General features: G+C 37.3%; 6 protein-coding genes across 6 annotated transcripts; all 6 read right to left on the reverse strand.

Annotated features, from left to right (window-relative positions):
- Window positions 1-507: 507 nt before the first annotated feature.
- On the reverse strand, window positions 508-2,947 carry LOC110688367 (L-type lectin-domain containing receptor kinase IV.2-like). The gene has a single exon (XM_021865109.1). The coding sequence runs from the start codon at window positions 2,654-2,656 to the stop codon at window positions 680-682; it is 1,977 nt and encodes a 658-aa protein (XP_021720801.1). The 5' UTR covers window positions 2,657-2,947; the 3' UTR covers window positions 508-679.
- A 1,283-nt stretch (window positions 2,948-4,230) lies between these two features.
- On the reverse strand, window positions 4,231-6,640 carry LOC110688371 (L-type lectin-domain containing receptor kinase IV.2-like). Its single transcript, XM_021865112.1, has one exon. It carries the CDS (start codon window positions 6,482-6,484, stop codon window positions 4,478-4,480), a length of 2,007 nt encoding a protein of 668 aa, XP_021720804.1. The 5' UTR covers window positions 6,485-6,640; the 3' UTR covers window positions 4,231-4,477.
- Window positions 6,641-8,022: 1,382 nt separating this feature from the next.
- LOC110688372 (L-type lectin-domain containing receptor kinase IV.1-like) lies at window positions 8,023-11,933 on the reverse strand. Its single transcript, XM_021865113.1, has one exon. The coding sequence runs from the start codon at window positions 10,203-10,205 to the stop codon at window positions 8,190-8,192; it is 2,016 nt and encodes a 671-aa protein (XP_021720805.1). The 5' UTR covers window positions 10,206-11,933; the 3' UTR covers window positions 8,023-8,189.
- Window positions 11,934-15,420: 3,487 nt separating this feature from the next.
- Window positions 15,421-17,835, reverse strand: LOC110688373 (L-type lectin-domain containing receptor kinase IV.2-like). Its single transcript, XM_021865114.1, has one exon. The coding sequence runs from the start codon at window positions 17,833-17,835 to the stop codon at window positions 15,829-15,831; it is 2,007 nt and encodes a 668-aa protein (XP_021720806.1). The 3' UTR covers window positions 15,421-15,828.
- A 2,694-nt stretch (window positions 17,836-20,529) lies between these two features.
- LOC110688374 (L-type lectin-domain containing receptor kinase IV.2-like) lies at window positions 20,530-22,905 on the reverse strand. Its single transcript, XM_021865115.1, has one exon. It carries the CDS (start codon window positions 22,725-22,727, stop codon window positions 20,703-20,705), a length of 2,025 nt encoding a protein of 674 aa, XP_021720807.1. The 5' UTR covers window positions 22,728-22,905; the 3' UTR covers window positions 20,530-20,702.
- A 2,316-nt stretch (window positions 22,906-25,221) lies between these two features.
- Window positions 25,222-27,121, reverse strand: LOC110688600. The gene is made up of 4 exons (XM_021865365.1): window positions 27,076-27,121; window positions 26,711-26,965; window positions 25,400-26,368; window positions 25,222-25,265 (listed from the first exon to the last, which is right to left on the reverse strand). Exons 1-4 carry the CDS (start codon window positions 27,119-27,121, stop codon window positions 25,222-25,224), a joined length of 1,314 nt encoding a protein of 437 aa, XP_021721057.1.
- Between the last annotated feature and the right edge of the window lie 372 nt (window positions 27,122-27,493).

Raw genomic sequence — 27,493 nt, forward strand, 5'->3', positions numbered from 1 at the left:
CAAGGTGATGCAGCTCCTTTTAAACACATTCATACAAATTTCTCTATGTAAGGTACTTGATCTTTTTCCTTTGCACTATTTAATTTGGATCTTAGTAATGGATTATGACCCCTGCTGTACGTTATCCTGGTGTCAAGTCGCTTACATAGTGACCTGGGATGGCCTATGATATTTAAGACCTGTATACGTGAAAAAATTGTGTACTATGCTCTTTTAATGTCGATTGCTTAACTTGATGATAATTTCTAAGTACTTTTAATAAGGGCAGCTAAAAAGTATGTAAGAAAATTCAACAAGGTAGATGGGTAGATCCGTAGATGTCTCTAGATGGCTCATCTATGATCTTTCATCAAACTGTCTTTCTTCCCTACTCTGTTCCTTTTTTAGAAAGTTACCATTCAGCTAAATTTGGGCAATGTTTTTCTTCGTCTTCATAATTATTTGTTTTAGTTTTCCATTCTTCTTTAAAGAGTCGCATTAAATAAAATATTAGGCATGAAATATTGATGACATCAGTCTAAAATTAAAAACTAAAATGCAAATTAAGAATTAAAGAAGCACTAACATGACTTATATTCACATCTACACGTTGGTCAAAAAAATTTACAATAAAATGTTAGGTCATTATGTGAACTATGTATAACACAATAACAAGTGAAGTATACGAGCATCGTATGATTCAACGACCATGAAAGAGGATTGAATCAGAACTAGAAACAGAACAAACTGATGCAGAGTCAGGTGTTTGTGGAAATGGAGTTGATGGTTCACAAGACTCTGTGTAAGACTTTTTAGAGAATTTGCTGTTTCTGTCATCCAAAAGTTGCATTACCTGCCTCATGCTAGGCCTCTCTTGAGGATTGTCATGGCAACACATCAATCCTAACCTCAAAATGAGCTCCGTTTCTTCAGAAATGTAGTTATCCTCCAGCCTAGGATCAATTGTCTTAAGAATTTCTCCATTTTCCCTGCACTGGAGAATCCAATCCACCAAATTCTCTTCTTCAAGGGAGTGTGGGGATATTGGCCTCCTTCCGCAAACCACTTCAAGCATAAACATTCCAAAACCAAAAACATCGGTACTAGTAGTTGGTTTTCCTGTGATCGTTAGCTCTGGTGCAATGTATCCGATTGTTCCAACCACACGGGTAGTTCTTGGGCCGGTGTCATGATCATATAATCTCGAAAGACCAAAGTCACCCAGACGAGCATTCATGTTAGCATCCAAAAGAACATTACTTGCCTTTACATCTCTATGAAGAACAACTTGTTCCCACTCTTCATGCAGGTATAGCAAGGAAGATGCCACACCTTTGATGATTTTGATTCTCTGAGGCCAGGAAATGTTTGGTTTCTCGTCACTGAAGAGAAACTTGTCAAGGCTTCCATTACGCATGTAATCATACACTAAAAGAAGCTCACCCTTTCTCCGACAATAACCGAGGAGTTGTACCAAGTTTCTATGCCTTAGCCTTCTCATGCTGGCAATTTCAGCCACAAATTCTCTCAAGCCTTGTTTCGAATCATGTGAAACTCTTTTGACTGCTACTTGGCTATTGGAATGAGGCAATGTACCTTTGTAAACCTTTCCAAAACCTCCCCAACCTAGAAGCTCACTCTCTTTAAACCCTTTTGTGGCTCTGTATAGATCCCTGTACAAAAATCTGTTTACAGAAAATTCCGACTCCCAGACCTCGTGCAATTCTTCATACTTCTTCCTTCTTATGATCACATAAGCAACTAGGAAAATACAGATGAAAAATAATATTAACACAACTAGAGGAACTACAACAACAAGACTTAATTTCTTTCTTGGATATTTTAGTCGGGGAAGTGAAGGAAGCTTAGAAGGGTCTAAGCTTTGAGCTAGGCCACTTTGATTCCAACTCCATCCTAGTATGTAGTGTATATTAGTAGATAATCCAGTAGATGAAGAAAACCCGACATGTACTGGATTCACTATAACCTTAGAGAGATCAATGCGAGTAGACAAGAGATAATGATTTGGCTTTGGCTCTTCAATAGGAGCCAACTTCACATTCACTAACATCTTCAAAGCATCATAATCTATCCATACTTGCATCGGCTTTCCACTTGTAAGCTGCAAGCTCTTATTCTTCCTTTCTTTTTCAGAAAAGTACATTGCAGAAGCTGCACTTACTGATTTCAGACCATTAACATCAATTCCAACATGGTTGGCATCAATATCTTCAAAAAGTGCATTCTGAACTGTATCTAATTCCACTGCAAATACATGATTTGCAGGAGAACCATTGTTGGAAGCATTGAAAAGCCCCAAGTATTCAGCTGGAACCGTGTGGCTGAAATCCATGGACGGTGAGATGACAAAGGCGATCCCATGTCCGCTATGTGGTACGTCCAATTCTCGGTATATAGAAAACACAAATGAAGTAGAAAAAGAAGCATTTGTGTCCAGTTTCATAAGGGTTTTATAGAAAGCATGACCCTTCTGCAGCTTTGTGGTGTTGGTCAGTTGCAGTAGGCCATTAGGATGGATATGTGCAAGGCCGTCGAGATGAAGGCCTGCTTCTGTAAAACCATAATAAATAAACTGGTTTTGTTGTTCAGAAAAGGCAGATATTGTGGAAAGTAAGAAAAGAATTATAAAATTCTGTTTTCTGAATGATATAGACATTAGACATAGAACAGAAGTGAATCATAGGATTGTAGTTTTGTAACTGAAGAACAAATGAGCTACTATATGATTAAATAAAAATCGCTGATTTTACTTTATGATCAAGAAAAACCGAGGTAAACACACTTGCAAAAATTGCTACTTGACTGCTTGTGATTTACTCCAGAAGTCAAAGAATTGTGCCTCCTTAATTTTTGTCTAAAATATTGAGCAGTTAGATCAATCCAAAAGGAAATTTTGCAACTCCCTTAAAATAGTTTGAAAAAAGTATTGAAACTTGATATTTACAAGTCTAAAATGGGTGGATAGAAATCACAGAAGTCAAATTATCATTACTCAACCATTTGTGATGCATAAGTGATGTAACAATGGTCCTCTAGACTTCTAGAGATGGCAAGCGGGTTGGGTTAGATTGATCTCACTCACCCAGCTTAGCTACCGGGCCATGGTGGGTCCGGCTCAGACTAGTCTACCTAGTGAGAGGGCTGGCTCCATCCCCCCCCCCCTCTTCTATCTAGCTTCATATGCCGGTCAGTTGTCACGTGTCCTTATCCGCCAGCTTGGACTACTGACCGCCTCTAATCCTCCCTCTAATTGGACTTGGGATGTTCAATTTGGGTAGACTAAGGGAAAGAATGATTTACAACTAGTCATATAACAGTAGCTTACGTCTCCAAAACATAACATCTCAAGATATCTCAAAATACTGTCTTAGAATTTTATACACTTTGTATATCATGGTCAAGATTATATAAATAACACAGGAACAAAAAATCTTAAATAAATCAATCATCAAAAGATATGAAAAACAGGATATCCCCTCAAAATTGTAATTATGTTTGGTGTCTAGAAGATTAAAGAAAATCCAAAATTCAAAGATTTTGACTTTTAATTACCTAATAAAGTAATGGGAAGATAGCTGATAATCATAAAATTATAAAGTGTGCACCAAATCTTCAACAATTGACTCTTTCCACAGTTCAAACATGTCTTTGATTATTTGAGACAGAAGTACAACTTGGAAATTTCCTTTGAATATTGTAATCAGGTCTTTTGGTAAATATAAAGGATTAAAAAAGACTTGCATGGGATTATAACTTTATAAGTGACATTACTTACCCTACTAATTTAATAAATCTAGTGACAAAAATATTAATCAAAGGATTATAGGACCTAACAAGTTATGCTGATTAGTCCTGATGACAAGGAAAGTTAATCAGTAATCTACATTTTCAGAACAGCAAATAATGTTCAGAACAGGTAAGAAGAAATTCTGATGTTCTTGACTCTAGAGCTTTCAGACATCAGTTTCACAAAGATTAATATAATCATTTCACATAGAACTCGATACACTAATCGCTCTCAACATATTTATTAAAGATTAGACAAACTTGAAACATTATAAGTAAGTAATCTGAGAAAAATATTCTAAATTCTAGTGTTCCTGAGGGCTTTCAGACAGCGATTTTACTGAGACAGGTTTTACTTTTACACAGAGAACTTAATTCACTCTCAACAACCAAAGTAACATCAGGCCAACTTGAGACGCTTAAGTAAATTCTGCGAAAAAATTGTACTGGGAAGCTTTCAGTCAGCGATTTCACTAAATAGATTTGATATTTACAAGATAGCATTCAATACATGAGCTGTTCTTAAAGTCCAAATCAAAACATCAGGCCAACTTGAAACATTATATCAAAAAATGACCTGAAATATTTCCCTGGAAAATTACTTAGAATATCAGAAACTATATTACAAAACCTTGCAGAAGCAGGGTTGGTTATGAAATTACATACATGTGACCGTACAATACTCACTAATCTAATGACCGACATGTAGTATGGATTCACTGCTATATGAAACATTAGCAGAATTGCCATCAGAAGATGTGGGAAACGAACCCAAAGTTTGATTATTGTGTGTAGAGTGAGCAGCTTTAGTGTCAAAAGGAACCATCTCAGGCAAAGCATTATCTCCATTCAGAAACTGCAGAACTTGCCTCATGTTAGGTCTTCCTTCAGGCTTTGGATAACAGCAAACCATGCCTAGCTTCAAAACTAGTTCCAATTCTTCCACAACATAATTCCCTCCTAATTTAGGATCACTTGCTTCAATAATCGCCCCTTTCTTCCAGCATTCATACACCCAATCAATCAAATACGTTTCTTCATTTGGACCTTGAAGGCTAATAGGACTCCTTCCACAAGCAACTTCAAGGATGAACACCCCAAATGAAAACACATCAGTGCTAGTAGTTGCCTTTCCCTTTCTAGTGAGCTCGGGTGCAAGATATCCAACAGTTCCAACAACATGGGTCGTCTGAGGATTGGTACCATGATCATATAACCTTGCTAGTCCAAAGTCACCTAGCCTTGCATTCATGTCAGTATCTAGAAGAATGTTACTAGCCTTAACATCTCGATGCACAATGACTTGCTCCCACTCTTCATGAAGGTATACAAGCGCAGAAGCCACACCACGAATGATCTTGAACCTTGCACTCCATGAAAGATTTGGTTTTTCATCCTCATAAAGATACTTGTCAAGACTGCCATTAGGCATGTAATCATAGACTAAGAGCAACTCTCCTTTCCTTCGACAATACCCTAGGAGTTGTACCAAATTACGGTGTCTTAACCTCCCCATACAAGCAACTTCTGCCACAAATTCTCTCATTCCTTGGCCTGAACCATGTGAAACTCTCTTAACAGCAACTTCAAGTTTCGGTGAACTTAAAATCCCCTTATAAACCTTCCCAAAACCTCCAGCTCCCAACAGCTCCTTGTCTTTAAACCCCTTTGTAGCTTTGTAAAGATCCTTAAACGAAAATCTCTGCAGGAGATATTCTTGCTCCCAATCTTCCATCACTTCCTCGAATTTCTTCCTTCTTATGACATAAAAAACTAACCCAATTGTTACCACTATCACTGATATCACAATTAGAAGGATCATGGAACCAACACTCAATTTCCTACCTCGACTTCCATAATGAGGAAGCGGAGGAAGCTTTGATAAATTGAGTCTTTGAGCCTCTTCCCTGCCATGGGCAAAACTCCACCCAAGAAGATAGTGACTACTAGCCACTGACCCAGTAGATGATGAGAAACCAACATACATGGTGTCTGTAAGAACTTCAGAAAGATTGACATGTAATGATAACAAAGGCCTACTTGGTTTAGGGACTTCAATAGGAGCCATTGTTACCTGGACTAACATGTTTTTATGATTATAATCAATCCAAACCTGCATTCTTTTCGCGCTTATAAGATTCAGACTCTTATTCACTTTTTCAGCATCAGAATAATAAGCTGCTGAAGCTGATGCATTTGATATCAGACTATTGATATTAATTCCAGCATGGTTACTATCAGTGTCATTGAATTCATAATCCTGAATGGTATCTAATTCCACAGCAAATATATGATCTGAAGGCTTGAAATCTGATGAAGAATTAAAAAGACCGAAAAACTTGCCTGGAACACCATGAGGAAAGCTCGTCGAAGGAGACAGAACAAACACAATTCCATGACCACTTATGGCTTGAATTTCAGGGTACATGGCAAAAACATAATGGGTAGAAAACGAGAGAGACGACAAAGAAGAGAAATTTAGAGGTTGTGGATGAAAAGCATGAGCAGTTAGCTGTTTTGTATAGTTTGTTAGCTGCAACAATCCATTAGAGTGGACTGTTGCAGCTCCATCAATATGAAGCTTGGCTTGTTGGAAGCCTTGATATATGAACTGCTTTGAATCTTGAGCAAAGATTGTGGGTGTTAACAAGATCCCAAAACAAATCACTATAATTTGAAATATGATTTTGAAAGCCATGAAAGAAGTTAAAACAGAGAAGTTTCTGATATTAAACACAGCAAAATGAAGAGAAATAACAATGCTTCATTTCATTAAGCTTTTTAGGCTTTAGCATAAAACAAATATTATATGGTTGGTAGGCTAAAGAGGGGAACCGAGAAAGATGGAGTCAATGAAATGCCTTTGTAAAAGGGCAGCAGGTCAATTAAGTTACAAGAAAAATCAAAGGCACTCTCCTATGAAAGTGATTGGTCACCAAAACAAAGGAAATAAAGACCAAAGGTATGAGTAAAAAAATTCATAAACCTTGTGTCCTTTAGAACAATAAATACTTTTATTCACAGGGCTCGTGTTAAAATGGACTACTCATTTTGCCTTATTACCTAGGTCAGGTACTTGACACTATGATATGATTACGGTCCTTTTTGAAGATTTTAACTTCATTTTTGGGGTGAAAATTTATTTTCGATGGATAGGGGAATTATATCTTTGTTTTGCTTTGTTTGGCTCTAGCTAGAAGTAAAAGAGGAAAGGGAAAAGAAGAGGGAGGAAGGGTAACATCCCATATATCCTTGTAAAAGAAATTATTTCCCACCTTTGCGAAAAGAAAATATTTTCACTTTTTAACAATCAAACAAAGGAAACGAGACTTTCTTTCCAACCAAACACCGTCGTAGATTTCATAATCATATTTACACAGTTTAGTAATGAGTATAATGACAACAGCATTAAAAGCCTTACCTAAGTCTTGTACGAAGTAATAATAAATCTTTGTGGCTTACAATACTTCTCTGCCTATCCTCTGCAATCTAAAATATAACACACACAACAAAAGTAAAGCTGTATGAACTACATTAAGTTGTTATTATGAAAGTGATGGGAATATGGGATGCAATTTTCTTGTTTTTTTTTTTCGTTTTTGGACACTAGAATTTAATATTGCTAGTTTTCTACATTCATTATGTTAAATGACTGTATTTGGTATTTCATATTTGGCAAAATTAGCCAGTTTTGGGGAGTGCTTTATTTTGACTTGTAAAATGACAAACCTTTAAGAAGAGTTCCACGTTTGGATATTGAATAAAGATGCACCATTTTGCTGAGTAATAATTCACTAATTCTGTATTACTCTTTTTTTTTTTTTTTTTCCTAGAATCTGTCTTTTCACTTCTTCAGAGGTCATAAATTATTATCACATTCATCATTTCATGATTTTTCCCGTAGTCTTGCTATGCCAAGATTTTTCTAAATCTTCTAGAACATCACTTTAGGCTCACATATTTTTCTTGACATCTTAATGTATATGTGACTATTGATTTCGAACAAAGGGACTAATAGTAAATAGTCTAGTAAGAATGCATCGCAACCAAAAGCCCACGTGTGGTCCATCACATAATATACACTGGTGCAACTAACACCATCAATAGTTATACAAGTATCATTATACGTACATTAGCAGATACAAATTATGTGTAAAATTTTCAGAGCAACTCTTTACTACAGGACTCTGATTTCAGACTCAGAGACATACAGAGTATATGTAATGGCAAAGTTAATTCATGAAAATAAAGAAAATAAGATTTTATTTCAATATGATTTTCATAAAATACAAGGTGTAAATCCTGCTTCCCACAGGATTTCAGAAGAACATGGTCATTTTTACATATGGTAGCTAATAGATCAACTAACTCAATCATCTAGTTATATTCAGAATACTGCATATTCAGCGGCCATGACGAATGACTGAATTAACAGAAAAAAAGGAGTTAGTTGACACCTGAAATGAGGATGGATATGAACCAGATGTTCCCCAATATTTATCAAGCAGGCCATTCCTTTCAAGATAATAATCGGATGGCACATCTGGTAGAACTGCATCCCTATGAAGAAACTGTACTGCCTGTCTCATGCTTGGCCTTGCTTCTGGTTTACAATGTGAGCAATGTAAGCCTAGCTTTAGAACAAGCTCCATTTCATCGCTGACATAAGATCCTCCCAGCTTAGGATCGCTTGTTTCAAGAATCGCTCCCTTCTTCCAGCAGTCAAAAACCCAATCAACCAAAACAATGTCTTCCTCAGCAAAATTGAGCAAGCGGAAAGGCTGTACTCCACAAGCCACCTCGAGTAAGAATATCCCAAAGGCAAACACATCCGTGGCAGGAGTTGGCTTGCCTGTTAAACTGATTTCAGGTGCAAGATACCCAACTGTTCCAACGATGTTGGTGCTTCGAGGATTACTACCATGATCATATAGTCTAGCTAGCCCAAAATCACCCAATTTAGCATTCATATCAGCATCCAACAGAACATTACTGGCTTTCACATCACGATGAAGCACAACTTGTTCCCACTCTTCATGAAGGTATAGCAGGGCAGACGCCACCCCCTTGATAATATTCATTCTTTGAGGCCAAGAAAGGTCAGATTTGGATTCATTTTTCTGAAATAAGATCTTGTCAAGGCTCCCATTTGGCATATAATCATAGACCAGAAGAAGCTCCCCATTTCTTCGGCAATAGCCTAAAAGCTGGATCAAGTTTCGATGTCTAAGCCTTCTCATGCTAACAATTTCAGACACAAATTCCCTCATTCCTTGCCTTGAATCATGGGCTACTCTCTTTATTGCAACTTGGGTTTCTGTTGAAGGCAGTACACCTTTATAAACCTTCCCAAAACCTCCAGAACCAAGAAGTTCAGAATCTTTGAACCCTTTAGTTGCTACATAGAGATCTTTGAAAGAGAATCTATGGGATGCATATTCCTGTTCCCATGGTTCCTTAACCTCTTCAAACATTTTCCTCCGTATAGCACATACAACTGCTAAAATAATGACCAACAATAGTACAAACACAACAAGAAGTACTATAAAAACAATTTCCAGCCATCTCTTTTGAGTTCTTATCTTGGGAAGTGAAGGAAGCTCGGAGAAATTAAAACCTGGGAGTTGCCCGATTTGACTCCAACTCCAACCTAATAAGTAATGCTCATTTGCAGTAAGACCAGTAGCTGCAGAGAACCCAACATACATAGAATCAAGAAATACTGCAGAAAGATTCAGGTGAGTAGATAACAGAGGTCTGGCTGGTTTTGGATGACGAAGTGGAGCCAATGTTACATTCATTAGCCTCTCATCTCCATCATAATCTATCCAAACTTGCATAGCTTCACGACTAGTAAGCTGAAGGCTCCTGTTCGTCCGCCCTTCTGCATCATAATATGCCGCTGAAGCAGAATCATTAGACATTAGTCCATTGATATCAATCCCAACATGGTTGCCATCAATATCCCCAAAAACAGCATTTTGAATAGTATCTAACTCTACAGCAAAGACATGATTAGAAGCAAGGCCATTGTTTGAAAGATTGAAAAGTCCTAGAAACTCAGCTGGAACAGCGAGTTCAAAGTTCATGGATGAGGAGATGACAAAGGCAAGTCCATGACCACCATGAGCTTCCACATCAGGATACATGGAAAACACAAAACTCGTGGAGAAGGATTGAGTTGCATTGAGTTTGAAAGGCTTCGGGTAGAAAACATGACCACTAAGCTGCTTTGAAGTGTTGGTAAGGACAAGAAGACCATTTGGTTGGATGTTTGCAAGCCCATCAAGATGGAGGTTGGCTCCTCGGAACCCATTGTAGATAAACTGGGTTTCATCTTGAGCTACGACAACCACAAAAAGAAAGAGGATTAGGACTGACTGCAGTAAACGAGCTTCTGCCATGAAACTCAGGAACATAGAAAGGAGTTTCAGGGATTCTTTGGTCAGACTCAGAACTAAACAAAACAGAATCAAGAAATATTTTTATCCTATAAGAAAATCACTAAGATCTTTTTTAACAACTATATGCCTCACAGGATACCTTTTATATTATCATTTTTTTTAAGGCCAGACCCATCAATTTCAGTGTGAAACCCGGTTACAAAAGCTTGAAAAAGTCCAGATGGTGGATTGGGAATGAAATTTTAAAAAGAATGTCAAAAGCGAGACAAAATAGAATTCTTATTATACAAAGGTCTAGCCGTCACCATAATTAAACTACTCTATCACCAAATACTATGAAAAAAGGCAGCAAATCACAAACTTTTGTGAATTATTGTTATCCAGTTGAATTAATTGCAGTCTCCCTTCTTTTTCTTTCTCTTTTTCTATTTTTTACCATTTTTTTTAAAGGTATGGAGGACCCTAACTGAACATCAACATACCTTCCCAGTTTCTTTATTCAGCTTTTGCGAACATAACAGGAAGTGAGTGGGAAGGATAAGGGAATTTCACCCTTATACGCACCTATAATTGGGAGGATTTGACCTTGTAACCTCGAGATTATAAATTGAATTTTCAACCAACTATACCAAATCTTGTTTAGTTTTTTGACCAATAAACATACCCTACCAAGTTAATGTACAAAAATCTTGGAGGACCAATTATGTATAAAAGTTTCACTAAATAAAGGTTAGCTAGAAAATTAATAATATTCCCGGCAAATAAAATGACATACAATACAAAAACAATGTTATTTGATCCATGTTTTGACTAGTATTATGATATTTTAAAGTTAAAGTTTCAAGCTTTTATTAATCTATAAAAGTCCAAATTTGGGTATAAAATGTCAAAATAAGACAAGGGTATAGTTTCCAATTTTTTATAATATGTCAGGGGTTAAAATTAAACATATGGTACTACTAATTTATCATAAGCTCGTTTGAACTTTAATAGACTTGTTGAAGTAAGATGTTCTTTCAGCTAGCATCTCTTTATATACTTCGTATAACATTATTATAACTAAAATTGTTTACCAAAATAATCAAAACATTTCCAGAAAATTGCAACCATTATTCAAAAAAGATAACTAATATAAGTATCCCATAAATTTGATTTCTCAACATAAAGCTCCTTCATTTATTGTGGCAGGAAGCATAAAAACATAACATGGCAGAAAGAAGCACTTTCAAAGAATAAGGATACAAAAAAGAATGGATGAACATTGGCTTGACCTCTAAGGTTGATGTGGATAGAAGTATAAAACTATTAAGAGTGATGCTTCAGTAGTATATATGGGAAATAGCATGCTAAGGTCGACCATTTTCTATTCTAATTTGGTATCATTGCCAAAGAAATCAGTATTTTTGTATCCACGTCAAGACATGAGTCCCAGATCATCACACCTGAACTACTATGCTGCAAAACTAGCGATATTGTTCTTCTTTAGATTTCTACACCTTACTAAATTTCAATGTATTATAGTAAATTAATATTGGAAAGTTTCGTTGCAGTCATTCAGATTTGAAATCTCCAACATTACTGTTCATAAGCTCCATGAACATTGAAACAGGAAGTTAGTTTTAGGTGAGATCATCTTACATTAATAATTGTGAGGCATTTTTCTGGATGAAAACAGCCTATCTGCTACTGCAGGCGGTTACAGGTGATACATATCTGACTCCCCTGCCCTGCCCTAAGTGGAGACTCGTTCTAAGCACTAGGGTAATACAATGGTAAATGTGTGACTACAAAGTATTTTTGTTTTCCTACATTATACAAGTATGTATCATGATAAACTTGAAATGTAAAGATAAGATCTAATATGTAGCTTAATTAGAGCCACAAAAAGTATATTCTCTATTTAGTATATTGGTTGCAGATTCAAATCACAAAAGGCAGGGTTTGACACTTTAACATAATGTGAATTTAGCTGTATTGGTTGCTCTTGGGAAAAATAGCTCAACAAAGAACCAGGAGTATCACTTGAAAACACTTAAAACAATGTGTGATTCATACCTGAATACTAGAGTGTTCAGACATGTTTGCATCTTAATGTTTTACCTAACTCTCACAATACCTGATCATTATTCTTCTTAAATTTTCTTTGGAGTCCTCCATATCGTATTATCATCTTAATCATTCAAATGTAACGATCCAGTCAAAACTAAAGAAGAAAACTTACTGAATTTGAAAAACAAAGCTCCACTTAACCCACAGCACTTGTCGTACAAGATTACCTGAAAGGCAGGGAATCAGAAAAACCAAGCAAAATATAGTCAATATTACCTTCATAAGAGGGCAGTAAGCCAACCATGCAAGTAAATGTCAGCAATAAAACAGATTATAGCCCTTGAATTCTAGTAATAGGTCGATACATAAAACATCACCTACTTATTGAAAGAAAGCACTCTCCATCTGAACTCTTTTTATGTACTTGATTCCAGAAGTTGAATGAAATGTAGTCTCTGTTCTGTGTTTGGTTGTAACTGAAAAAATTGGAGTTTGTTTTTGTATGAGTTAGCATTGATATATATGAGAATTCTGAGTAAAGAGATGTGAGAATTTTCCAACTCATATATATCAAGATTGTCCAATTCCCAAGTTTGCTAAAGTTAACAGCAGAATATGTCCCTCAGGTAACCAAGAAATAATCTATACGGTACATGAAAATGACAAGACTCTAGGAATGATCACAGTTGTTTCGGGTGAAAACAATGGGACCTTGTCCGATGAAGTGGAGAAGACTGGATTCGGTCCAAGTGATGTTGGGCCGAAGGTTTCCTGCACAGTAAACACACGTAAACTAGCCTCGGGGGTGTTGCCGAGGAAGGCCCCTCCGATGCTAAAGTCAGTACAGTGTGTAGAAAGAGAACACTATGCAAGAGAATTAATTGCTTGAGGCTTTGCTTGAATGAATGTACAAATGTAATATTGATGGCTTTTATACCTTTGCATATATGGAGAAGTTGGGCCTTAGCCCAATTGGCTTGCCTTGAGGACTGATCTTTGACTTTAGCACAATTGGAGAGATGAACCTTGACCTTGGGCTTTTAATTGGATCATTTAATGCCTAGGCCCAATTGGACTAAATTGGACCCAAACAACTTGCCCCCCAGACCCGATTTGGAAGGATGACGGGTCGGGTTTGATTTAATCAGAAAAGGAGGGAAGTGAATGATTTAATTAATCCAAAAATTTGAATTTAAACCGTAATTAAACTGTAATTAATGAGATAACAACAGTTAAGGCGGATAATTGTGGAAGTTGGACGGATAATGGGCAGTTTAATCGCAAGGTCGTGTGTTTAACGGTTACTTAGTGGGGTATTTAAGAGAAATTGAAACGCGGACTTCCCGTATTCCCATTTCTGGAGATATAATTAGAGGCGCGTCATCTCTCCTCACTTATTCACCAACACAAACCCAGAATTCTCGAGAGAACCCAAGAACCCGCATCAAAACTTCGCAAATTCCCCGAGCATTAAGCTTAGAAACTGAGAATCGCCACTACCAATTCATAAATCGGCAACTTTCGCTTCAGATTAAGGTAAATTCCTTTGATTTTAGTTTATTTTTCTTCGAATTTGAACTCCTTCCCCTTTTTTCGACTTTTTTCTTCGAAATTATCAATGGCGAGAGGAGTTAGGGGTAGAGCCCGTGCTCCAAGAAGAGCAAGGCCAATTCCCGATCCCAGGAACAGGATTGGGACCTGGAATGGACAAAGAGCAGAGTCTGACCCTGCTGAAGGGATTAGGGCGACTCCAAATTCTTCGGCTCCTCCTCAGAGAACGGAGGGGCCGAGCGCTTCTGAGCGGGACGATGAAGTTCCCGCTGTCCTTTGGGATATCCTTCCCGGGTTTTCAGAGTGGGAGGATGTCGAAGTAGCTTCGGCCATGATAAAGAACCGCCCCTACTCATGGTGGGTGGAGAATTCTGAACAGTATCGGTTTGCCGAACAAATTGAGTTGCATTACGACATCCTTGAAGCTGATGGGTATTGGTGCCGAATGCCCGTGGCATCCGATAGAATCCATCGTCCACCCCCGGGGTATGTGGGGGTGTACACAAGACAACTTCAGTATGGGCTGAGGTTCCCTTTGGACGTATTCGTCCGAGACTTGCTGATCCATTACAATATTTCCCTATGTCAGCTAACTCCTATTAGCATCCGAAGGGTGATGACATACTTATGGGTCTGCAAGTTCTTCAGGTATGTGCCGAACCTGCACTGCTTCAAAAAGCTTCATCGGCTAGTGCCAAATATTCAAAGTGGGCACGGAAGTCATGGTTCTGGGTGGTACCGGATTGAGTCTCGGCCCCAGTACCTAACCATGTGGCCGAACGACTCTTCAGACAAGGACTGGAGAGGTCAATGGATTTGGGTTAGGGCACCCACGGACCCGGGCCACCCTTGCATCTTCAGCGCTCCCCGGTACCTTGCTGAGCCTGATCCCGACATGGGAAGTTTAGGTCCCCCCGCAGATAACGGCCCAGATCCGAACCTTAATCAACAGAATATCTTCGGCAAGCTGCCGAACCGGGGGGGCAGCGGCCGAATGCAGCATATCCCGGAGACTTGGCTCCCCGATACGCATTATGTTTTCCAAGAGAACATGCTAGCAGCTGTCGGCCTCAGCCGAAAGTTTAAGGATGGTAAGCTTCTTCGGCTGGGGCCGAGGCCTTTTAATTATCTCTTTTTCTCCTCTTTCACTTCGCTTGTTTATGCTGTGCCAACCTAACTTAACTGACCTTTCCCCTTTTCTTTTTCAGAGCGGGACGAGACCAACGTCGGCATTAACTACGCTCGTCTTGGCGTCAACCGAGAACGAGTTGTAACTGATCGGGCTCCCTCTATCACTGAACCGAGGCATAGAGAAGTTCATCTAGACTCTTCCCATTTCCAAATTGAGGTTGTTGCTCTGTATCAGAGGCAGAAGCCTTGGTGGAAGAAGAGAGATCCCTGGTTTCAGCTGCTGGACGAAGAAGCTGAAGCTGCCCGTACGGCCAAAGAGGTTGCACGGGTTATTGAAGCTTGTGAAGGAGGAGAAGGGTCCTCCAGGGCTGCTGAAGAAGAAGCTGCAGCTAGGGCAGCTGAAGAAGACGAGGCTTTGCTGAAGACCTCGGTGAGCTTTCAGACTTAATTTTGTCTGTTTTTGTTTGTTGTTTTGTTTTTTTTTTTACTCACATTCTTCCTCCCCCCCCCCCTGTCTTTTACAGTCTGAAGAGAGTAATAGACAACAGTGATTTTAAAACCATCAGGGAGCCCAAATTTTTTCAGCATTGAAGAACAGACAACTGGTATAATAGTAATAGGAACAATCAGACTTATTCATGGTATAAGCCAGAAAACCTCAAAAGCTGTCTTAGCACATAAATTTATGTATGCAAATAACAGTAACCATAATTCTTTTAGTAAATGTTCATAGCAAATAAAAGCAAGGTAGCAAAGAAAAAGAAAACCAGAAAACTCTTTACTTCAGATCCAAATTCTTACATTATATAGGCCAAAGACAATTTACTGTATGTTTATGTGGATTTCTGCAAGACACAAAATGCAAAACCTACTTTCAATAAGATTGTAAAATAGTAAATTCAAAAACTCATCGACCATTATGTACAGCTGAATTATCGCTTGATACTGTGGCCTGAGATACACCGAATAACAAGGATGATGGAACTGACATAGATATACTCCAACTCCCACCAAAGAAACTGTTGCATTCATGGTCATAATCAGAAGGAATATCTGGCAGATTTGCGTCTCCATGAAGATATTGAACCACTTGTCTCATGCTAGGCCTTCCTTCTGGGTTAGGATGAGAACAGTGCAGGCCTAGTTTCAGAACAAGTTCCATTTCTTCAGCCTGGTAATATCCTTCCAGCATGGGATCACTTGTCTCAAGAATTTCTCCCTTCTTCCAGCAGTTGTATACCCAATCAACCAAAACATAGTCCTCTGTAGAAAATTCCTGCAGGCTGTTTGGCCGCCTTCCACAGGCCACCTCAAGTAAGAATATTCCAAAAGCAAACACGTCAGTAGCAGTAGTAGGTTTGCCTGTTATACTCAGCTCAGGAGCAAGATATCCTACAGTTCCAACAACACGAGTACTCCGAGGAGCGCTTTCATGGTCATATAACCTGGCTAGCCCAAAATCACCAAGCCGCGCATTCATGTCAGCATCCAATAGAACATTACTTGCCTTCACATCACGATGAAGAACGACTTGTTCCCACTCCTCATGAAGATAAAGAAGGGCAGATGCCACCCCCTTTGCAATGTTGAATCTCTGAGACCAAGAAAGATCAGAGTTCTTACTCTTGAAAAGAAACTTGTCAAGGCTTCCATTGGGCATGTAATCATACACTAGAAGAAGCTCTCCTTTTCTACGGCAATAACCTAGGAGCTGAACCAAGTTTCGATGTCTTAGCCTTCTCATGGTTACAATTTCGGCTACAAATTCTCTCATACCCTGCCTAGAATCATGCGAAATTTTTTTCACTGCAACTGGGATGTGTGTAGATGGAATCACACCTTTATAAACTTTGCCAAAACCTCCAAAACCAAGAAGCTCAGAATCTTTGAAACCCTTAGTTGCTATATAGATATCTTTATATGAGAATCTATGAGAAATATATTCCTGTTCCCATGGTTCCTTCAGCTCTTCATACTTCTTCCACCATACAGCAAAAGCTACTCCAGCAATCATTTCCAACAACAGTGATAAAACAACAATCAATACTATAAAAAGGATTTTCAGCTTTTTTTTGTGGCTTCTTATCTTGGGAATTGGAGGAAGCTTGGAAAGGTCAAGATCTTGGGCTTGACCGATTTGACTCCAGCTCCAACCTGATATGTAATGCTCAGTTGCAGTAAGACCAGTAGATGAGGAGAAACCAACATACATAGAATCAAGGACTGCAGGAGAAAGATCAACAGGAGTGGACAACAGATTCTTTTTGGGTTTTGGATGCTTTAGTGGAGCTAATGTCACATTCATAAGCATCTTTTCTCCATCATAGTCTATCCAAATCTGCATAGGTGTTCCACCTGATAGCTGAAGACTGATGTTTTTCCTATCTTCATCAGAATAGTACGCCACTGAAGCAGAACTAACAGACATTAAGCCATTCACATCGATACCAACATGGTTTCCATCAATATCTCCAAAAACAGCATTTTGAACCGTGTCTAATTCTACAGCAAATACATGATTAGACTTATTTCCATTACTGGAGGTGTTAAAAATTCCTAAATACTCAGCAGGAACAGCATGCTCAAAGTTCATGGATGCAGAGATAACAAAGGCAATTCCATGGCCTCCATGACCAGGCACATCAGTATTGATGGCAAAAGTGAAAGTTGTGGAAAATGAACGGCTTTTGTGGAAATTCAAGGGATGTGGGTAGAAAACATGACCTTTACCCTGCAATGAAGAGTTGGTCATCTGTAAAAGGCCATTAGGGTGGATGTTTGCTTGCCCATCAAGATGAAGTTTGGCTCCCTGGAAGCCATTGTACATGAATTGTTTTTCATCTTGTGCAAAGGTAAGTACTACAAAAAAGAGGAGCACTAATTTATTGAGTAGATGTGAGCAAGTTTCAGCCATGAAACATCAGAACTTCAATCAAATAAGATCTTATACTTAAGTAAACTAAAGACCACACAAAACTTAATTTCTTTTTATAGGAAATGGAATACGTGTTATTTTCACTTTCAGAGAATTTTTGACTCATGAGAAACCTCTTGTATGTATCTAGAAGTCCTTACCTATAGCATGCCCCCTCGGCTAAACTTGTATTGTTTGTAGGTGGAAAAGGTAGATTAAATATTTAACAAAGTTATGCAACTTGTACAATTGTATGCACTGCTATTCTGAAGGTATGCTTAATGTAAAATCATCTACTAGTATGTGAAATGAAGAGCCTTGTTTATTGTTCTTTGGTCATTTTGTCAAATGTATGTGGTCTCCATTAGAGTATGGGTGGCTGGAAAAGGTGTTCAAGGACAGTGACAACTACAATAATCCTAAGATGTGCACTGCCTTCATGTCCTACATCAATTCCCACATGTGCGCGCAACATAAGTAGAAAAAGGTCATTGCCAAAAAAAAAAAAAAGAAGGAAAAGGTAATATGTGGTACAAGATTATTCAGTGGTCCCATATTACGGTTATTACCCGTAATCCTTTATTTATTATTATTACTATGGAGTATCATGATTATTGACAAGCAAGATACTCAAATTAGTGGTAGGGTTAATATTTGAGGAATTTAGGGTATAATTTTAAGTTTTTTGAAGAAATCTATGTAAGCAATTAAGTAATGTTTTTTAGCACGGGTACTCGGGTAGTCTCAAACGAGACAACTTAGTATTAGTCAGGAGTCACTAAGGATCATGAAAGATGTGATGGTTCTACACTGCCGTGGCTTAAGCTTGGCTATATAGATTTGAGCTTTATCACAAGCTTTGGCTAGAAGTCCAAAGATCATTAAGCCTTTGAACTAAGCTTCAAAGCATGGACGAGGCTTTATCATGAATACTTAGTTCAATTTGCATGAAACACATACTACAACGGCTTTGGTCTACCATCACTTAAAGCCTAAGTTCGATCAATAATTAGAAACAACCTCTGTATTATCTTAGGGGTTAGCACGTAAACTTGACATTTCAACCCCGTTCATACTTCATAGTAATACCCTACATAACTTATAGTATTAGGGTACAGAAGAATTGTTATATCCATGTAAATTCAACAAATGATTTTCCACCCACATAACTTATATTACGGCTTCAATTTAATAATTCCACTTGTTTGTCTTTTTATATGCAACATAAAGAATTTTCCACAACCATAACACACCAAACACAATTAGCAAATTTTATACTCCAAAACAAAAAATAATTAGTACTCCATAAAAGAATTTCATTGGAGAAGACAAAGTAGTATTATTGCAATTTCCTCACCTTTAATCAAACTCTGCGACTCAACTGAGATGTCATTGGAGAAGAAAAAGTACCGCTTCTAGAATCACTTTCCAGAAATTTAATATATATATATATAGAGCCATTAGGACAAACGATGTAGACAAGATTTGATCCAGATATTAAGTAGTACTCCGTACCACTCAATACTTTAACTAAGTAAGCTACTTGATTATCCACACGACTAGTATGACTATTAAATTAAGCAAATGAAAATGTGAGATATGATCTCTATGTGAATGTGACACCCACATTTCCACAAAATGGTTAGGTACTTGGGCTCAACAGGCAAAGCATGCCAGATTAGCCTGAGCTCAACAGGCTTAGGAGTAATCAATCTAGCAAGTGGGTCATGGTCCATGTATCCAAATATGACGAACATGAGTTCAACCCGAAGCCCAATCCAAAAATAAAAAGGCCCAACCCTACCTGATTTGGCCCACTTTATACTCTATGAAACATATACGAAGTACTTGAGTCAACTTAACTACTGAAGAGGCATATTAGAGTTTTCAGACATGTTTGCACCTTAATGTTTTACTTAACTGTCACAAACTCTGATCATTTATTCTTCTAATTTTCTTTCAAGTTATCCAATAAAAATCGTTCGAATGTCACAAACTCACGAATCAGTCAAAACAAAAGAAGAAAACTTACTGTATCTAACGAACGAAGCTCCACTTAAATCGCAGCACTTGTCGTATTAGATTACCTGAAAGACAGGGAATTAAGAAAATCAAGCAAAATATAGTCAGCAATGCCTTGTTAAGAGAATAAGAGGGCAGAGACAGTTATGCAGGGAAATGTCAGAAATAATACAGGCTAAATTATAACCATTGAATTCTATCATATGTCAATACTCAAGTCTCAAGCATCCCCTTCATACTGATTAAAATCGTTGTCATTTGAACTCTTGTTATGTACTCCTGTAACTCAAATTACATTTTTCAGACATCAAAGTTTCCAGAAGTTAAATAAGATAATAGAGTTAACATTGATATACTACAGATTTGAGGAATCTGAGTACAGAGATGTGAGTATCTCCAAGCTCATACTGTGTGTGGATTGTCCAATTCCTTAATTTTAAAGAACTAGAAGCAGAATTTGTCTCACAGGAACCAAGAACTATCAATATTTCTGAATTCTAATCATTAAAGTGGTCAAAAAAATTTCTGAGAATTTGTCAGATGATAATATTATCTACAGTATAAACTATAAAGCACATAAAATTTACAAAACTCACAGAATGATCACAAAGATCTCAAAAGCATCTAATATCTAGAGTTGTGTACGCAAATAGCTATAACCATTTCACTCAATTTTAGAAGTATAATTTCATATCAAATAGAAGCAAACACCAAAGAGAACAGGAATACTATTTACTTCAGATTCAAAGTCTGAATACATCCTTCTGCATATCTATGAGGCTTTCTGCAAGACACAAAATGCAAAACCTACTATCAAGTATAAACAAGAATTAAAATACAGAGACTCATCGGCCAATATGTAAAACAGAATTATCACTAGATACAGTGGCCTGAGATATACCAGATGATGAAGATGACAAAACGGACATAGATCTTCCCCAAATACCACCGAAGAAATTATTGCTTTGATGGTCATAATCTGAAGGAATATCAGGCAGAATTGCATCCCCATTAAGGAAGTGGACCGCTTGTCTCGTGCTAGGCCTTCTTTCAGGCTTGGGATGGGAACACAGCAGGCCTAATTTTAAAACAAGTTCCATTTCTTCGCCTTGGTAATCTCCTTTCAACTTGGGATCACTTGTCTCGAGAATTGTTCCCTTCTTCCAGCAGTTGTATACCCAATCAACCAAATCAAAGTCCCCAGTAGAAAAATCATGTATGCTGTTAGGCCGCCTTCCACAGGCTACTTCGAGTAAGAATATACCAAAAGCAAACACATCAGTGGCAGTACTAGGTTTGCCTGTTATACTGAGCTCTGGTGCAATGTATCCAAATGTTCCAACTACCCGAGTACTACAAGGATTGCTCTCATGATCATATAACCTAGCCAGCCCGAAATCACCAAGCCGTGCATTCATGTCAGCATCCAAAAGAACATTACTTGCCTTCACATCACGATGAAGAACGACTTGTTCCCACTCCTCATGAAGATATAGAAGGGCAGATGCCACCCCCTTTACAATGTTGAATCTCCAAGACCAAGAAAGGTTGGAGCTCTTACTCTTGAAGAGAAACTTGTCAAGGCTTCCATTGGGCATGTATTCATACACCAGTAGAAGCTCTCCATTTCTTCGGCAATAACCTAGAAGCTGGACCAAGTTTCGATGTCTTAGCCGTCTCATGGTTACAATTTCGGATACAAATTCTCTCATACCCTGCCTGGAATCATGTGAAACCTTTTTCACTGCAACTTGGGTGTGTGTAAATGGAATCATACCTTTATAAACTTTGCCAAAACCTCCAGAACCAATAAGCCCAGAGTCTCTAAAACCCTTAGTAGCTGCATAGAGATCTTTGAATGAAAATCTAAGAGAATTGTATTCCTGTTCCCATGGTTCCTTCAGCTCTTCATACTTCTTCCTCCATAATGCAAGAGCAACTCCAGCAATCATTCCCAACAACAGTAATAAAACAACAATCAATGCTATTACAAGGAATTTCAGCTTGTTTCTGTAGGTTCTAATTTTGGGAAATGGAGGGAGCTTGAAAAGATCAAGATCCTGGGCTTGACCAATCTGACTCCAGCTCCAACCTGATATGTAATGCTTAGTTCCAGTAAGACCGGTAGCTGATGAGAAACCGACATACATAGAATCAAGGAGTACTGATGAAAGATTAACATGTGTAGACAAGAGATTTTTTTGGGGTTTTGGATGTTTAAGTGGAGCTAATGTCACATTCATAAGCATCTTCTCTCCATCATAATCTATCCAAATCTGCATAGGTGTTCCACGAAGGCTCACGTTCTTCCTTTCTTCATCAGAATAGTACGCCGCTGAAGCAGAATCAATAGACTTTAGGCCATTAACATCAATGCCGACATGGTTGCCATTGATATCTTCAAACAGAGGATTTTGAATAACGTCTAGTTCTACAGCAAATACATGATTAGAGTAATCGCCATTATTAGAAGTATTGAAAAGCCCTAGATATTCTTCAGGAATAGCATGCTCAAATTTCATGGATGAGGAGATAACAAAGGCAATTCCATGGCCACCATGACCAGGCACATCAACATCGATGGCAAATGTAAAAGTTGTGGAAAATGAACGACTTTTGTTGAACTTCAAGGGTTTTGGGTAGAAAACATGAGCACTACTCTGCATCGTAGTGTTGGTCATCTGAATTAGACCATTAGGGTGGATGTTTGCTAGCCCATCAAGATGAAGTTTGGCTCCTCGGAAGCCATTGAACAAGAACTGTTTTTCATCTTGAGCAAAGGTAAGTCGAACAAAAAAAATAAGCACTAATATTAGGTGAAGGTGTGAGCAAGTTTCAGCCATGAAACATAAGAGAGCAACGAGTTTCATAGGTCATCACATCAAAATTTGATCTTATACTCGAGTAAACTAAAGATCAGACCACTCAATTGCGTAGATTAATTTGCACAATATGTGGAATACAAAGAGTGACATTGTCTCTTTTAGATATTTTCATTGACTTAGAGAAGCCCTTGCCTAATCGTGCTCGATCGGTTAAACTTGCATTGTTTTTTGGTGAAAAAAAAAAAAAAAAGATTATACATTAAACAAAGCTATGCAACTTGTACAATAGGCATGCTTGACGAAAATCACCTATGTGAAATGAAGAGCCCGTTCTTTATTTTGTCAAAGCATGTGGCCTACGTTAGTAAATGGGTGGCTAGATAATTTTCTTATAATTGTGATTGCTACTATTGTTCTAGTTAATTTTCTTTAAAAATGTACATTTCATTTGAATCCTCTTAATCTTCTACGCGCTACGTAAGTTGGAGAAGGTATTATTAACCTATTAGGATGTACAAGAGCATAACTTTGGTCATGAATTCTTCAAAAACTTAGCATAACTTTGGTCGATTAAAAACAAACCTCATTATTTTTGTAGAGGTAAATTGCGTACATTTGACATTTCAAACCAGCTCAAAGTAGTATCATTTTCGAGTTATTAGTCATAATAAGATGTGCTCAAAATCATGTGAATCAGACAAATCAATTTCCACCTATATAATATTTATTAATGTTTGGTCGTTATACGACTTTAATTTAATAAACATTTTCCACAACTATAATTCCATGACACACCAAAAACAACATAGCAAATTATACTACTAAATATAAATTAATAAATAAAGAAATGGTGCAATCGCTTATGATGGTCAAAATTAAACGCTGCAACAAGTCTGAAATTTCTTCGGAGAAGAAAAGGAGAGCTTCGAGAATCCATCTCCGGATATCTCTGAAATATAGGAAATCATACACCGAATTACAGTAATTATTTGTTGTAATTCAAATAATTACTGTATCATTATGAATTAGAAGAACTATAATACGATGAAAGCCGCGAGAATCAGTAAATTACTGAAGAAGATGTATAAAATTGCACATAGACTAAGGATTTGCGAGTTGATTGGTCTGACATTTCTTGTTTTTTTTTTTTTTTTTTTTTGTGTGTGTTAATTAGGGTTTTGCTTGGCATTAAATCGGCTAAATTTCGTGAAAGAAATGAAACATCCGATTAGTGGCTACCGTGCAAGACTATGTTGTTTTGAGCTGTTCTGCTTTGCTGATTCCTGCTCTATTCCGTTAAAATCTACTCTATAATAATAATAATTGATATTTAATAATAATAATAATAATAATAATACGGGTTGTGGCTGATGCAGCTCATCGGAAACTATAGTCAAGTACGAATCTGATTGCCGGGCAATTAGATATGGCTTCCTTCCTTTCTCTTTCTCTTTACTTGGGGAATTAGAGAAGGAGGCGGTTACATTGCTGAAGCGGATCCAGAAGTTCTCGAAGACTCAAGATATTGGGGCACTTGCTGCTGACATATATTCACTAGGATAAGATTTGCTATAGCTAGAGGAGTGGAGGCCCAAATTGTCTCTCGGTTTTCACTAAAGGAGTGGAACCCCTATAATTTACCTCTAGCCAAACGAGTAACCCCTGAATAAGTAACCCCTACCAAACGAATAACCCAAAATAAGTAACCCCTGAACAAACGAGTAACCCTCTACAAGTAACCTCTGCCACACGGTATGGCCAGTCACATATAAAAAATTGTGTTTTTGAGGGAGCCTCAATTTTATCACAATGATAAACAAAACTTGTTTATCAAATGGTAAAATAATCGTAAATAAATCAACAAGTTTGTCCTATCATCATGGCATTTTAGTAATTATATCGACATTTGTGAGCCCATTTTTAATAAAAAGTTGTTGATTTATATACAGTTTTGCCCCTTGATAAACAGATTATATTTATCAAGATGATAAACTTGTATTTTCTCTAAATTTTCAAATGAAATTTCAATTGATGATGAGATATTGTAAAATTCATCCTCATTTCAAATTCTAAACCTTTTAATTACAAATGTATAGTATTACACTCGCAAAAACAAACGTAAAAAAATATATAAAGAGAGGGAGTATCAAGAATAGTCGTGAGTCTTTAACTAACATTACTTCCTTTAATAATAAGATTACACTGCCAATGCAATGTAACTATATTAGTTCAAATTATTAATCTGTAAATCAACATGACTAGTAATCAAAGATAAAGGAATAGTCCACTAGTTTAGCACAATTGTGAGATGGGATCTCTCATCTAGTCATCTCTGTATAACATCCACAAAATGATTGGTTTCCTAGTTACATAAAAATATAGAGGCCGTATAGGTTCATAACCCTTATAACATGACTACATGAGCATGCAAATGGGCCTGGTCCTTGGTCCATGTATATAAACTATGGTCCGATATATAATGCCTATGAACAGGTCCAGGCATGAACCTCAACTTGTGAAGTTGTGATTTTGTGCACTTTTAGTTTGCTTGCATACCACCTTCTTGGCTTTCTTCCTCAACTACTGCAGAGTAAAAGCATGTATTAGCCAAGTATGACATCATTATCGTGGATTCGTAAAAATATTAAAAGTCAACTTGTTACATGTATTGAAAAATGGTGGAAGCAAAAGAAAATCTTTTGTAGGATAAAGGATACCTTCATGAGCATTGATGGACACTGGGATTAAAGAGGATGATCGCGAACTCTTCATTGATGAAGGGGAAGATGGCTCTTCAGTCTGAAGCAACATAGACACTGCTGTTTTTACTTTCTCTACAACACCCTTTTCAGTAGGACTCCTCCTAGGACTAATTACCTCTGTAATCACTTGAGATAGCGCCTTTTCATCTTCCCCGGGCTCTAACTTATTTTTAAAGTACTCTTTGACTGAAACACCTTTGTCCCATTTTTGCTCTTCTTTAATGCTTTGAGGACTTTCCATGGGCAATTGTTGGGTATTCGAAAACCTGGTATTGTTGATATCGTGGATTGCTTCTGTAGCAGTGGCATAAGATGGTGCCAACTTCTCTGACATAGCCTCAGACATGGTCTTCTTTGTAATTGGAGATTCCTGCTCTTGCTCTCTTGTGGCATTGATGTTATCATCATCACCCTCAGTATTAGTTCTTTTCTCCTTAGTGGTACTTTCGTCGATCACATTTTGAGCTGTGACTGCCTCATTACTATGATGTTCTTCCTTCTCCTTAATGATATCATTTTCAGAAGATTCGTCGATAGCAGTTTCTCCTGTCAATAATTCTTCAGGATGAGGTAATTTCTCCCTTTGCTTATTGGATTTCCTTTGAGCAATTAGTGTATCAAGGGTGAATTTACTCGGACTAGGGTGTTTTTCTCGTAAATGATTGCCCAAGCTTTGGGCTCGAGGAGCCTCGTTGATTGAATCTTCTGATACTGAAGGATATCCTACTGCATTAGCTGAATAGCTTTTACCCAAAGTAGGTCCAATAGTCCTCAACCTTAAAGTAGGAAGCTTTTGTTTCACCTCATTATCAATTTGTCTTTCGGCATTGTTGTTGTATATTTGCTTCTCGGATGTCAATGGATTTGCTCTTTCGTGTTTGCTAACTTCTTTAGAACCCTTGGGTTCGCGATTGGACTCATAAGCTAAAGGAAAAAGTAGCTTATTAAAAGAACCATTGAAACATAATCTAATTGTATCTTTAAAATTTAACCTTCAACTAGCAATTTAAATTTATATTCAAGAACATTTTTTTAAAAAAAATATAAAAAATAACAATTTGATGTCGAGAGATTGAGACATCCAATTTGATCCTATAAACTAAAGATGGACTAAAATTATTTGCACAACAAACATATTATCATCCTATCTACCAAAAATACAATAATAGTTTATCTATAGTTTTTACAATCTTGAATTGCTTCCTTTTCGTCATATAAATATTGAGTTGAATTAATAAGTCCAAATCAAGGTTTGAGTTACAATACCTAGAGATCCAATATTGTGATCGGGTTCATCTTCATCTACATAATCTTCCAAGGCCACACCCCATGAAGGTGTATGATTACCATCATTATCATGTCCCGATTTCTTTCTAACTAGAGTTTGTCGCCATTTCTTAGCCTTCTCTTTTACTTTGGCAAGAACAGATAATTTCTTTCCATGGTGCAAGTGGTCGTCTTCTTGGTCATGAGCTCTTCCTACCGTCGACAATGTATTCCCACCGGATATTGGATTTTCAGCTGCACACATAATTATTCAAAATAGTTATGTTACATAAATAACAATAACAAAAGAAAACATAATAGAGGTATAATACCGAAAGAGCAATTAACAAGTCGATATTACATACGATGATGAAGAAGTTGTTCAATAGTTTTGACATCCATTTCAGCCATAATTTGAGAATTGAATAAACTGGTAAATCAATTCAAAGACTAAAACTAAAGTTGATATGGTAATTAAAGTTTTGATTAAAAATGTAAGAAAAAATGGTGTAATATTTGGTTAAAAGATGTTCTAGCTTTAGCAGGACAGTTAGAAACATATGGTTGAGGAAGCACTCTTTTCTAGTTAGCCACTTGGCAAACTATCAATGTCCACCTGATAAGTTGATCAGTTTTTATAACTAACTTCCTAAACATCAGCCTCAATCTTTGTGAAAAATGAAGCATTTTCTTTCTTTATCTTTTTTTTCCCCTTACATTTTTCAAGAAACTCTTTTATTGGAATATATAATCACATAAAGTAGAAAATGAAGCTTAACAATT

The sequence above is a fragment of the Chenopodium quinoa genome, unplaced genomic scaffold (genome assembly GCF_001683475.1).
Source record: "Chenopodium quinoa cultivar QQ74 unplaced genomic scaffold, ASM168347v1, whole genome shotgun sequence".
NCBI lineage: Eukaryota > Viridiplantae > Streptophyta > Magnoliopsida > Caryophyllales > Amaranthaceae > Chenopodium > Chenopodium quinoa.

Coding starts and splice junctions, on each gene's coding strand:
- LOC110688367 (XM_021865109.1), bottom strand. CDS start 2,656: ATGTCTATATCATTCAGAAAACAGAATTTTATAATTCTTTTCTTACTT.
- LOC110688371 (XM_021865112.1), bottom strand. CDS start 6,484: ATGGCTTTCAAAATCATATTTCAAATTATAGTGATTTGTTTTGGGATC.
- LOC110688372 (XM_021865113.1), bottom strand. CDS start 10,205: ATGTTCCTGAGTTTCATGGCAGAAGCTCGTTTACTGCAGTCAGTCCTA.
- LOC110688373 (XM_021865114.1), bottom strand. CDS start 17,835: ATGGCTGAAACTTGCTCACATCTACTCAATAAATTAGTGCTCCTCTTT.
- LOC110688374 (XM_021865115.1), bottom strand. CDS start 22,727: ATGAAACTCGTTGCTCTCTTATGTTTCATGGCTGAAACTTGCTCACAC.
- LOC110688600 (XM_021865365.1), bottom strand. CDS start 27,121: ATGGCTGAAATGGATGTCAAAACTATTGAACAACTTCTTCATCATC. Junction 26,966..27,075: donor TGAACAACTTCTTCATCATC/GTATGTAATATC, acceptor TTATGTGTGCAG/CTGAAAATCCAATATCCGGT. Junction 25,266..25,399: donor GTCCATCAATGCTCATGAAG/GTATCCTTTATC, acceptor TTTACTCTGCAG/TAGTTGAGGAAGAAAGCCAA.